The sequence below is a fragment of the Bombyx mandarina genome, chromosome 24 (assembly GCF_030267445.1).
Source record: "Bombyx mandarina strain Sakado chromosome 24, ASM3026744v2".
Classification (NCBI taxonomy): domain Eukaryota; kingdom Metazoa; phylum Arthropoda; class Insecta; order Lepidoptera; family Bombycidae; genus Bombyx; species Bombyx mandarina.
Window position 1 is genome coordinate 11,100,026 of NC_143230.1, and position 13,111 is coordinate 11,113,136.

General features: G+C 39.4%; 1 protein-coding gene across 2 annotated transcripts; it reads left to right on the top strand.

The window, feature by feature from the left end:
• The first annotated feature begins 1,735 nt into the window (after positions 1-1,735).
• LOC114248485 (uncharacterized) lies at positions 1,736-12,888 on the top strand. Of its 2 annotated transcripts, none has more exons than XM_028181737.2 (7): positions 1,736-1,874; positions 3,337-3,638; positions 4,476-4,656; positions 9,063-9,186; positions 10,428-10,558; positions 11,555-11,741; positions 12,212-12,888. In XM_028181737.2, exons 2-7 carry the CDS (start codon positions 3,337-3,339, stop codon positions 12,388-12,390), a joined length of 1,104 nt encoding a protein of 367 aa, XP_028037538.2. In that variant the 5' UTR covers positions 1,736-1,874; the 3' UTR covers positions 12,391-12,888. The 2 variants fall into 2 exon arrangements, with proteins under 2 accessions (XP_028037538.2, XP_089594399.1); XM_089738273.1 differs by lacking the exon at positions 1,736-1,874 and adding an exon at positions 1,988-2,123.
• The last annotated feature ends 223 nt before the right edge of the window (positions 12,889-13,111 follow it).

A 13,111-nucleotide genomic window follows, 5' to 3' on the forward strand; every position in this document is an offset into this window, starting at 1 on the left:
TCTGTGGTCAAATTGAGAATAAATTAAATATTGTTTATCTTTATTAATATTTTTTTATTTTATTTTTTACCTTTTTAGGCAGACGAGCATACGGCCCACCTGATGGTGAGTGGTTACCGTCGCCCATGGATTTCAGCAATGCCAAGGGCAGAGCCAAGCCGCTGCCTACCGCTTAATACTCTCCACAAGCCTCGTTTGAAGAAGGACATGTCATAGCGCTCGGGAAACACCGTGGAGGGGAGCTCATTCCATAGCCGCATGGTACGTGGCAAAAAGATCTCTGGAAATGCACTGTGAATGACCGCAGTGGCTCCAGGTAGTATGGATGAACTCTACTCCGGTGGCGGGTGGTGCGATGGTAAAAACGAGACGTTGGTATCATCTCGAACAATTCCTCAGAGCACTCCCCATGGAACATGCGGTACAAAATACAGAGGGAACCGAAGTCCCTCCGCAGACCCAGAGGCTCCAAACGATCCGTGAGAATGGGATTATCGACAATCCGAACGGCTCTCGTCTGTATGGATAATATTTTTCTATAGTGTAGTCTTGGCGAAATTTGTGATTATAGAAGTATAATAGTCTTTGAAAATAGAATCATTATAGTATACAAACTTACAATTTCAATGAATTATAGTCGACTTTCGACTACTGCAGGACCACTAGTTACATATTTAAACGCCGTTAAAAACGGAATTTCATGTCTAAAGGTAGGTCGCGGCTTTTAAAATTTACTTTCTAACTCTTCAAAGCAAAAGGTAAAGTCGAAAAATAAAGTGAGAATACTTCCTAGTATGAATGGTGGCAGGGTGAAGTAGATAGCTGATTTGCTCTTAAGGCGGTCTTAAGAAACGCCAAACGGACTCTTTGCAAGACTAGATCTGGTTGATCATCAATAATAGTACTTAAAGTGTTCAAAGCAACTTTAAATTGCTCGTCTGACGTCTAAGTCAGGTTACGTTGACAGAAATAATCAAAATATCACCACCTCAATGCTAAAATGAGATTTTTCTCTTAATAAATATAGTAATAACTCGAAATGATATTATTATGTCATACATAACAAAAGGGTCAAATCAAATATGTACGTAAAATGGAACGTATTTCACCATTCGTCAAATCGTTGAAAAGTGACGTTTGTAAATTCGAATGCCGAAAAGTAACAACGCAAAACCGTATTTATTAATTTGGACTTTCCCCAATTGTCATAAAGTTTTATTTTCTCTGCACTTGAAGTATGGAAATTCGAATGAGGGTTAAGTAGGTAGGTACGACACCAAGTGAGTAGTAAGGAACCATTAAAGATGAACGAAATGACGAATTAAAGTGAAATCGATACCCAAGTAATTAAAATTACTCAATAGAAGTTGTATTTTAGTTACAACGTCAGAGAACTAAATATTTAGTACTGCTTATAAAATTTTGTAAGCTTTTGAAACAATAAATTCAACAACAAAAGACAGTCCTATTTAAGTTAAATATAGAAATCTTCAGTCAAACAGCTTGTAATTTTTTTTTATTGCCCTTGTGAATTGTTAACAATATTAATTGATAAGAAGTTTTAAATGAAACTATCATTAAAATGTCTTAAAACAGATCATATACAGTGTCGTGAAACTAAAAATGAATTCAGAATTTTAATTATGAAATCGATAAAAAAATCGATTTTCGAATCGCACTCAAACTTATGTTTCCAACTCATCCCAAACACTATTTTCGTGAACTTGTTATTATTAAACGAGTGTACATAACCTTTTATTTCATGTTTCTTTTTAATTTTAATACGATTTTAATGAAAAAACAAAAACGAAACAGCATTATTAAAACAAATTGAGGCAATTTAAACACATGTGCGACCATAATTAAAGCGAAAGGTACGTTTTTCATTCAAGAATATGATGTTTTCCAAACATAATTAGTGTTACTACGTACGCTACGTTTTTAGTGGCATGTGCAGTTATTTCATGAGATCGGCTTCTATTGTTTAGTTGTTAAATGTATTATAACGCCATTTTGATATCAGAAGTTGAATATGAATTTTATTTAATACGATTTCTTTAAATAATCTATATTTTAATGTACATTAAAGAATTACGAAAGATTTTAATTTGAAAATAGAAACGGTGAGTTAATTTTCGTTTTGCTTTTTTTTTATCGGCTCTCCTTGCAAAGGGTTTTATTGTTTAGTTATAATTGGTAACAAACCCTATATTTGGGAACATAACGCCGTCATTTATTTTATTACCCGTTATTATTTCAAAGTAATATGAATACGTACCGTAATGATGAATCATTCGTCTAATAATTTTCTGGGAACCTAATTAAATTTGGTACTACAATCCGATTGATCAGTTATTATAATAAATGACTCTAATTTTCTTTAAAAATCTAGATATTCAATTAACGAAACATTAAGCACAAAACAACCATTTAGAATATTATCTCTATTATATTGTCTTCATTGATTTTAGATGGGTTTTAATTAGAAAATAATCAAGAGATTGGATTGTATTTCTTTAAAAAAATTAATTTATCACTTTACAACCTTCTAATTACAGAGTATCCATTTTTTTTTTATATATCTGGATCAGGGGATCCTATATCATAATAGTATTGTTTGTTTATTCACCAATAATTAGGGCTTTCAACTTTCAATTTGTTTTCAAATAAGGCAGCAGCTCTTTCTCTACACCACAGACTGATTACTTACCTTTTTTTTATTGCTTAAATGGGTGGTTGAGCTCACATCCCATCTGGTGTTAAGGGGTTACTGGAGCCCATAGATATCTACAACGTAAATGCACCACCCACCTTGAGATATAAGTTCTAAGATCTCGAGTATAGTTACAACGGCTGCCCCACCATTCAAACCGAAACGTATTACTGCTTCACGGCAGAAATAGACAGGGTCGTGATACCTACCTGTGCGGACTCACAAGAGGTCCTACCACCAGTAAGATATATAAAGATTATATATTAGGTATACCAATGTATCAACAAAATGAGAAACCATTGATAGCCAAATTGCATAGACTATCGGTTGATAAATTGTTAACCTCAAAGGAGACAAGAATCTGTCTCTATCTAAGCCAATATGGTCATCTGACCCGAATCTAAGATTCCCTATGTTTTGGGTACCAGATACTAATAAACACACTTGTATAAGTTTAAATATATACATATATATAGATAATAAACACCCAGACGAAGAAAAAACGAAGTTTTTCATCACACATCGCTTGCCAGATGTAGGCAGGGTGTGACAAGGGCACTAACAATCTCCTGATTAAGCCAACAGAGAAGAGAAAGCTCATTATTATTAAATACTTTCCGCAGATGTTCTGCATCCAAGAGTCTGATCACAAAGATCCGTTCTCATCGGACCAAGATCCTCTGGAAGGCCCTTCGGAGTCCAGCGACGATGAACCGGCCTCCAAACGCCTGAAAACCTACGACTCTCCGTCGCTGAACCTCAAAGTGTATCAGATACCTGCCTACAATGCTTCAAAGTCACTATCGATATATCCAACGGCACCGCAGTTACCTATATTCGTCAATAACCCTTTGAATCTGGCCAACCCGTTGGCTCTGAACACAACGGTTCAGGTCGATAATGTAGTCAAGAATTTACATAGTCGGTAAGTTGCTACTGTTTTTATACTGGTTTTGGGAATTTTCCACATTGAACAGCCTCAAGCTGGCGTTAGGGCTTCTTATGAGTCCACACAGCTAAGTACCAGCACTCACCATTTCTGCTGTGAAGCAGTAATTCGTTTGAAGGCAGTGGCAACCATTGTACTGGGATACTTTAACGTTGTTATCCGGTAATCACTTAACACCGGGTAGGCCGCGTCTAGTCATTTAAGCAATAAAAAAAGCTATATTTTTCACATGCAGTATAGTTACAAGACAAATGTAAATACACCCCAACTCTAAAAAACTACGGTACAGTCATTATCAAAACAGCTTTAAGTGTCGCCATCCATATGGCTTCCCAATAACTGAAAGACACCAGAGCCATCAGCAACACCTTATCTTCTTTGTTGTATCAGTCTTATCAGAGCGGTCGTGGTCGTCATACCGTATCATTGCTGTGGGCAGATGTTATGCCCATTACGAGCAATCGCCACTCCTCCCGGTTTGTGGTGAGTCTGGTACACTCATGCAAACAACCGCCAACTGCCGACTTGACTTGCTCGGCCCATCGCATAGGCAGCCTTCCACGCGGTCTGGTGCCTTCTACTTTGCCCTGAACGAAAAGACGTTCTATGGAGTCATTCCTTTTCCGGGTCACATGTCCAAAAAATGATAGTATGCACCCATGCGCAAAAAAAAAGTAGAAAAGTTCATGAAATTACTTTTACCAAGATACTGTCCTAACTGGGATCATGATCTACTATGTTGTACTAGTCAGAAGCGAATAATAGGCAAATTGTATTTTGCTTACAGTAACATGTGTGGTGTATTTTTTACAGATACTCCCTGCCTGCAAAATTGACCATCACACCGGTGCCCCAAAGCCCTAAATGTGAGAACGGTCAAATCGTGAGGTATAAGAAGAATGGGGAGGTAGCAAAGAAGAGGGGACCTCCGAAGGGTTACAAGAGGAAACCGAAGGTAGACCTCTCACAGAGCTTGAACAATGGGGCGCTACAGGTGAGCATACGTATTCTTTTAATTGAGTGTGGATTAGATGACGGTACCCTGGATCACATTTTCTTCGACTGCCCCAATATCGTATCCCCTCTTTTTTGTTTTATTGCCTTGATGTGTGGACGAGCTCACAGCCCACCTGGTGTTAAGTGGTTACTGGAGCCGATAGACATCTACAACGTAAATGCGCCACGCACCTTGTTAATATTTCTAAGGTTAATAAGTTCTAAGGTTCTAAGTTATAGTTACAACGGCTACCCCATTCTTCAAGCCGAAACGCATTACTGCTTCACGACAGAAATAGGCAGGGTGGTGGTACCTACCCGCGCGGACTCACAAGAGATCCTACCACCAGTAAATCCTTCCCAATGACATTCCCCGGCCTATAAATATTAATTGTTCATTAACTTTAGTCTATTCATAAACATGTAAATATTCTGTGTAAATTTTTATCTGCCAATAATATTTATCTCTAAAGTAGTTGGTCTACATATATTTGTTTGAGCTGCTCTTAAAACCACAGATTCGCGTATGGAAAAACCGACCAAATTTATTTGTATTTAGATTTAGTAATTTTTTCCTCTATAAGCACGTGTCATTTATGTAAATACTTTGACATTGGCAAAATCAATGCCAAAGGCGTTGGAGTAAAATTATTTATATAAAAAAATAAATTTTTAATTGCTTTAAACTTCCACCTTTAACTATATTTTTACGCGCTGGGGTTCGGGATAAATAAAATTCCACCAAAGAACAACTAAAAACTGTATTCAAAGAACACTTAAAACACTTCACAATACTTTAAAATTCTCAATACGAATGTTCCGCTTCGCTTCAGGTGATCCGTTCGCTGTTTCGATTCGAGTAGTTCCGATTACTGACTGACTGCGTCCCCATCTCTGCAACGATTTTATAGCCGATACCTCATTCCTAGAATTATCGAGAATATTCCACGCATCTCTAGTATTGTGTTTCCGCTATATGACAATAGATGGCGTTGTACTTTTCGAGCGTTCTAGGTGTTACTAGATCCTTGTATATTCGTTCGACTCTTCGGCGATAGATGGCGTTACTCTTACCGGCGTAACAATATCATATTAGATGGGTAATTAACGCAATGGTCCAGATATTCCAGTGCAGTTGCAAGTGCCCAGATAATGAGTGTTTCAGACAAAACTGTCTACCCTCTATGTAGTCCATGTTTGGGGTGATGTACTATATGACGGTATATCTCAAGGTGGGTGGTGACAATAACCGCATGCTGTCCATGGGCTCAGGCAATTATTGACGGAGTCGCGCGTCCATATTAACATACCGAGGACCCTCATTCAATATACACACGTACCAATGTTCTTGGACTAAATTCACTGAAAGAGCACTTTGGACTGTTAACTGTCATTCATTATCTCTTGCATTGTCATTGAGAGGAGTGCACGCGACAGAGATGCGAATGTTGAGATGGATGTGTGGAGTGACAAGAATGGACAAGATAAGGAATAAGTATATCAGAGGAAGTTTGAAAGTAGCCCCGGTGATTGACAAATTAAAGAGCGGACGGTTAGCGTGGTGTGGACATGTGATGCGTAGAGAGGAGATGCATGTGACTAGGAGATGTGTGGAAATGGTAGTGCAAGGTAGAGGGGGAAGAGGTCGACCGCAGAACACATGGATGGAGTGTGTGAATGACGATATGAGAGAGAGAGAGAGGAGTGAGTGTTGAGATGACGGCTGATAGAAGAGAATGGAATAGAAAAATTTTGTCTGCGCCGATCCCACCTAGTGGGATAAGGAGGAGATCAAGAAGAGAAGATTCATTGTCTTTAAAATGAAGGTTCGCATTAGTTAGGGGCCCTGTTTAGGAGGGGGGGGGGGGCATTTCTTCTATTCCCATATCAGCCATAAAATCTGGTAATGAACAAGTTATTATGTATATGACGGCGCGTCAGGGGATGGCTGAGCGGCATTTTCCGTCATCACTCGCATTCGGTAGAACTCAGTTTAGTCAATAAAACTTTTTGAATTATAATTATTGAAACTCAATACACACAACTTTCACAATGACAGGATAAACCGACAGTTTCGTTTCAACTGACCGACTGACTGACTGACTGACATACTAACAGACTGACCGTCTGAGACGAAATGAGAGAGATTTTTATATTTTTTTTTCCTGCCTAAGCTGATAGCCTTGAGAGGCTATTTCAGCGTAACCGTGGCTAGTAGATGAGCTCACGGGGCTCAAACCTGACGACGATGCTAACACGAACCCTAGCAAGAGCCGTGCTTCGCAGAATCTACCACCGGATCGGAAACGCGACCCGCTGAGAAGATCCGGCGAGAAACTCAGTGGACTGTGTCTGCGAGTTAATTTACTCGTCGAGCCCTTCGTCGCAAGCGACGGGTTCGACGAGAACGGTGACCGGTGCTTGAAGTACCTAGAAGCACCGTTAGTGGATCGGGAGGATCCGAGATGACGTGTTTTGGGCGACGTCGACTGCTTTCCATTCTGTCCGCAGGATCGGGAATGTAGTTACCGGCGGCCACGATGAGAGGGTTCTCGTGTCGTGCCGCTTTATCGAAGTGTAGACGTCTCTGTCCACGTACCGCCATTTAATACTCTGGCGTTACGGAGTCTACCCTACATTATGTGATATTTACCAAACAACATTATATCATTTAAAATAATAGTCAAAACAACGTCTTAATATTACTGAAAGTCGTTATCCACGACATATATATTTAAGTGTATACAAACTCTTTGGCGGTAACGCGAGAGTGAAGTTGTGTGATTTGTTATATTTTGTCTATTTAGTGTTTCTTCACTTGTAAATGTATAATAACGGTGGTTTATTAACTGTTTAATATCTGTGAAAATGCACAAATGTGGGAAAATGAAACAAAGCCGCTGAACGTAGCTTCTCGGGATCCTCCAAAAAGTCCACAGATAAAGTCAGTAAATAACCACCATTTTACTGAGATTACATTTCATCCCATATCATCTCATTTTATTTCATTTCATTCATTTTTCATATAAACATTTTTTCATTCAAATTAAAATAAGATTTGATCTAAAGGTCTTCGAAACCAGGTCATAAAATCCCTTAAAAAAAGTGTGTACAAGTCTGTATTGTCACTTTTCTCATGGTATAGGGGATCCTGGTGTATCCACAAGGAGGGCATTTGACAGTGTATTGAACAAGAAGTCTCTTGCTATGTATTTATTGTGCAAAATTTATATTAACATAGTAACAAATGTTGACGTTGTATAGAACAAATTTTAGAAAAGTTTTATATTGAAAGTATGGAGGGTAGAGGTAAAGAGAACCGTCTCTGTGTGTGAAAAAATGTCCGTTAAAATCTGCTAAATAAGGGTGGCGCTACAGTAGCAACCGGGTAAATTTTAAAAAAGCCGCTGAAAGTTATTAAAATAAGATAGAGAAATAAAAAAGGACGAGAGAGCTGTAAGCACTACAAAATCACAAAAAGTATTTTATTTAAAGCCGATAAGAAAATGCAATCGATGTCTCCACGTTTTACCACAGCAATAATTTTAGGTTATATTGACGAAATTAGTTTGGACTACGTAAACATGTGAGATCTTGTATATTAATTACACTGTCACTAACTGCTCTAGTCATGAAATATATTAAATTTCCTAACTCAGCATACTTCAATCAGTTAACATTTTTTTTTAAGAGATTTTATGACCTGGTAACTAAGACCTTTAAGTCATGTCTTATTTTACTTTATTTTCTTAATTTTATGAAAAATGATAATATGGAGTGAAATGAAATGAAGATGATTAATTTGAGACATTAATCAACTGGGATGAAATTTAATGAAATGAGATGATATGGGATGAAATATAATCGCAGTAAAATGGTGGTCATTTACTGAGATTTTTTCAGTGGACTTTTTGGAGGAACCCGAGAAGTTACGTCCTGCAGCTTTGTTTCATTTTCCCACATTTGTGCACTTTCACAGATATTAAACAGTTAATAAACCACCATGTAATAACCTGAAGAAACACTAAATAGACAAGATAAAACAAATCACACAACTTCACTCCTCGCGTTCCCGCCAAAAAGTCCTAATCAGTTAACAACTGCTCAATTCATCTCATACCCTGTGCCTATGCTAGCGCCATTCTGGAGGATTTTTGAACTGTTATTTAATGCTGAAAGTAGGAGTTATTCAAGCTTCTCCCATATGAGACGGTTCTCCTTATCTCTACCCTCCATAATTGAAAGTAAATCTTACCGATGAATGTAATGTCTTATGTGCAATAGTAGTATATTTGTATGGGGCCCACTCACCATCAGGTGGCCGTTATGCTCATTAGCTTACTCCTCCTTGACCGCCTCCTTGTTAGTTTACAGTGGCATGTAAAAATGTATTTCTTATTTCAGGCTCAAAATGTGATATTGACAAGTTTATTGGCAGCCAACAATACGACGTTAAGTTTGTCGCTTCCGCCTCCGCCTGTGGAGGAGCCTATCAGAGTCGTCTCGGAGCCGGTTAAGGTACCTGAAGGTTGGTGGATTTGGAATGGTTCAGTCAACTCCTGAGTCTGATAAGTACAATTGACTTACTCTTGGTACTTGGCACTTGATTACTGGTGGTAGGACCACTTGTGAGTCCGCGCGGGTAGGTACCACCGCCCTGCCTATTTCTGCCGTGAAGCAGTAATGCGTTTCGGCTTGAAGGGTGGGGCAGCCGTTGTAACTATACTGAGACCTTAGTATATATCTCGAGGTGGGTGGCGCATTTACGTTGTAGATGTCTATGGGCTGTGAGCTCGTCCATCCATCTAAGCAATAAAAAAATAAAAAAAAAGATTTGGACTTTGAGGTGGCATGTTGAGATGTCTCCAACATCCATTAACCAGACCTAGGCGGTCTCATGAACTCTCTCAGTGGACCACAAGGTCATTCACCTCACTGCGCATTGTACAGACCTAGAAATAAATAGATACGGACCAAATCATTATTTTTGTTACATTAAAATTTTTTGTGCTGTTTATTTGTAATTATACTGAGACCTTAGAACTTACATCTCAAGGTGGTTGGCGGCACTTACGTTGTAGATGTCTACGGGCTCCGGTAACCACATATCACCAGGTGGGCTGTGAGCTCGTCCACTCATTTACGCAATAAAAAAAAATTGAAATAATTTTATATGAACAAAATTAAAAGTGTAATTTCGAGAGATATATTTTTGAGATTTGCTTTGCTTACTGCGGAGTTGGAACGTTTGCCTACGTTTGCCGCTAGGGGCGCTGTTCCAACTCCATACAAATTTGAGTTAACTTTTACGCTATCGATAACGTTAAAAAACTCGCACTAAGTAAGCACACGGTTCGGCAATATTTTCTGGTTGCATTAACCAGTCGTAGACGACGGTGACCTTCCACTGTCAGTTGTGGTAATAAAAAAAAATGTCATCGCTATGTTTTTTATTTATTCCTTATATGAGTGGACGAGCTCACAGCCCACCTGTCGTTAAGTAGTTACCGAAGCCCATAGACATCTACAACGTAAATGCGCCACCCACCTTGAGATATAAGTTTCTAAGGTCTCAAGTATAGTTACAACGGCTGCCCCACCCTTCAAACCGAAACGCATTACTGCTTCACGGCAGAAATAGGCGGGGTGGTGGTACCTACCCGCGCGGACTCACAATACGTCCTACCACCAGTAAAAATTGCCTTTAAGTAAAGATTGCCTTGACGTTCCCGGGCGGAAACGCCAAAAGTATATTTTTTTATACCTCAGGAGTCGAACTGGTGGAATTACTCCTGGACCCTCAAGACTGGTTTCCGGACGAGCCCTACAAGATGGTGTTCAGCAGGAAAAAGAACCCTAAATGGAAGAACTTTCCTTACATATGCGAGTTTTGTTTTAAGGTAAACGATGAGACCCGAGTTATTGACGCTGTCTTTTTTTTTAAGAAATTTTATGACCTGGTAACTAGGACCTTTAGGTCAAGTCTTATATCTCAAGTCCCCGGTGGCAGATCCCACCCAACGTAACATTGGGGTGGGAGCCGGCGAAGGCGGGCCTATGGCGGTACCTGGGTCCCCGCCCACCCGGAGTGGAGGAGCTCGTTGGGGTTTAGTCGGTAGTCGTTAAGCTGGGCGGGCTTGGCGAGAGTTGAACTTAGCCCAGTGCGCCTTTCTAAAGGCGTAGTCTCCGTGGACCAATTGGTTGAGGGCGCGGACCTCGGTTCGCGACTTCTTCCTCTTTCTTCCACCGGAGGCGCGGAGTCCGACATAACCCGGTCCGACCCCCGTCGGCAGGGTATCCGTAAAGACTAGGATTCCCCATCGATACCAAAAACAAAAAAAAAAAAGGTCAAGTCTTATTTTAATTTTTATTCTTATTTTTATGAGATGAAAAATGAAATTATGAATGAAATGAAATGAAATAAGATGATACGGGATGAAATATAATATCAGTAAAATGGTGGTTATTTAGTACTGAGATTTTTCGGTGGACTTCTCGGAGGATCCCCAGAACGAGACTAACCCCGACCCGCAGCGTTAACCGCGGTACGACTATAACCGCGGGTAACAGCTACTTAAACAGGGTTCAGCTACTTTCAAGAAAATATTAAAATTTTCAAATACCAAAAAAGTGTGAATATCAAAACTGATGCTGCTTTTGCCGCATTTTTTTTTATTGCTTAGATATGTGGACGAGCTCACATTCCACCTTATGTTAGGTGGTCACTGGAGTCCATAGACAACTACAACGTACGGTTACGCTGAAATAGCCTCTCAAGGCTATCACCAGCTTAGGAACGAAAAAAAAAAAAAGTCGACCCGTCGGTCGGACCCCCAAGGGGACCCCTTGCTCTGCCCCCCGACCCCCGGTGGTCATCTCGTGCGTCTGTCTTGCAGGGGTACCGCGTGGCGTCGACCCTGGTGTCGCACTGCGGCTCGCGGCACGGCGCCTGCCCGCGCGCGCTGTGCGTGCCGTGCCCGTGCTGCCCGCACGTGTCCCTCCGCCGGAAGCAGCACAAGAAGCATCTGGAGACGCACCACGGAAGGAAGCATAGGATATTCTGCATGTACTGCCTCCCGCCAGGTGAGTGCGGAAACTCGACGACCAGGGTCTAAGCGGATAGTGAAAGGTTACACCGACATCTGCAAACAGTTTTTTTTAAGGATTTTTTTTGTGACCCGGTAACAAAGACCTTTAGGTCATGTCTTATTTTAATTTAAATATTCTTATTTTTATGAAAAATTATAATATGAAGTGAAATGAAATGAGATGAGATGATATGATATCTCAGTAAAATGGTAGTCATTTACTGAGACTTTTTTAGTGGACTTTGCAAAATAGGGTTTTTTTTTTGTTCCGAACTATTTAAGTATACTGTAACAATACTGAGAACTTATATCTCAAGGTGGGTGGCGCATTTACGTTGTACATGTCTATGGGTTCCAGTAACCACTTAACACCAGGTGGGCTGTGAGTTCGCCCACACATGTAAGCAATAAAAAAAAATATTTCTCTCTCTCATTGTATCTTCTCTCTCTCATTCTCTCACACAGTGGATCCCGGCGAGCCCCACGTCAAAGAAAACACGAAGTATCCATTCGACACACACCCTCAATACTGGTACGCCTCCGAGGAGTCTTTGAGGCTGCACAAGAAGCGGAAACATCCGTACGCGGCGATGTTCAACTACAACTGGTACTGTACGTGGGGCGAGAACGCGCCGAACAGCTAATAGGAAAGACAGCTTTAATTGCACTGGCAACATTGTGATGTACGGTAGGATTTTTAGTTTTTAAGCTGGCAACATTTTAGTGGAATTTTTCGAGGCTGGCAATTTTTTTGTAAGGTCTATCAGTATTGCTCGCTGAAGTCTATTGAGGCTTGTAAACGTTATTAAGAAGATACAGTGTTTGTTAACGTTAAGTATTAATTGACACGACCGGCAACATTATAATATGTATTATTAAAACATGACCAATGCTGCCAACACAAAAAAATAATTAGGCCAGTAAGTTTTTTTTTTTAAAGTAACAAAACAAATTAGTATTATTTTATTTTAGAGACGCATCATTTTATACGTTTTTTTTTGTACATAAAATAGACATGTGAATTATTATTTTTTATTAAATCAAAGGCATCTGAATTTTGTAATGAAATCAAAGAATAACCCTTTCTCGTTTGAGATAGTTTTTATAATTAATTATATGAATTAAAGCATGTTTTAAAATTATGAATAATTTAAATAATAATATTATAATTTCATTCACAATTGAATCGCATATTACTGACTTTGTAGTTTTTTTTTATTACGTGACATGTGTCAAAATTGACAGATGTCAATTTGTGGCGGGAAAATGAAAATGCAGAATCAAAATATATTACGGGCCGGTCTACACTTGTTAAGTTAAGATTTTAGTATTAAATTTCTTAGGTGATTTTATAGATTATTTTTT

Coding starts and splice junctions, on each gene's coding strand:
- LOC114248485 (XM_028181737.2), top strand. CDS start 3,337: ATGTTCTGCATCCAAGAGTCTGATCACAAAGATCCGTTCTCATCGGAC. Junction 10,559..11,554: donor TATGCGAGTTTTGTTTTAAG/GTAAACGATGAG, acceptor TCTGTCTTGCAG/GGGTACCGCGTGGCGTCGAC. Junction 11,742..12,211: donor CATGTACTGCCTCCCGCCAG/GTGAGTGCGGAA, acceptor TCTCTCACACAG/TGGATCCCGGCGAGCCCCAC.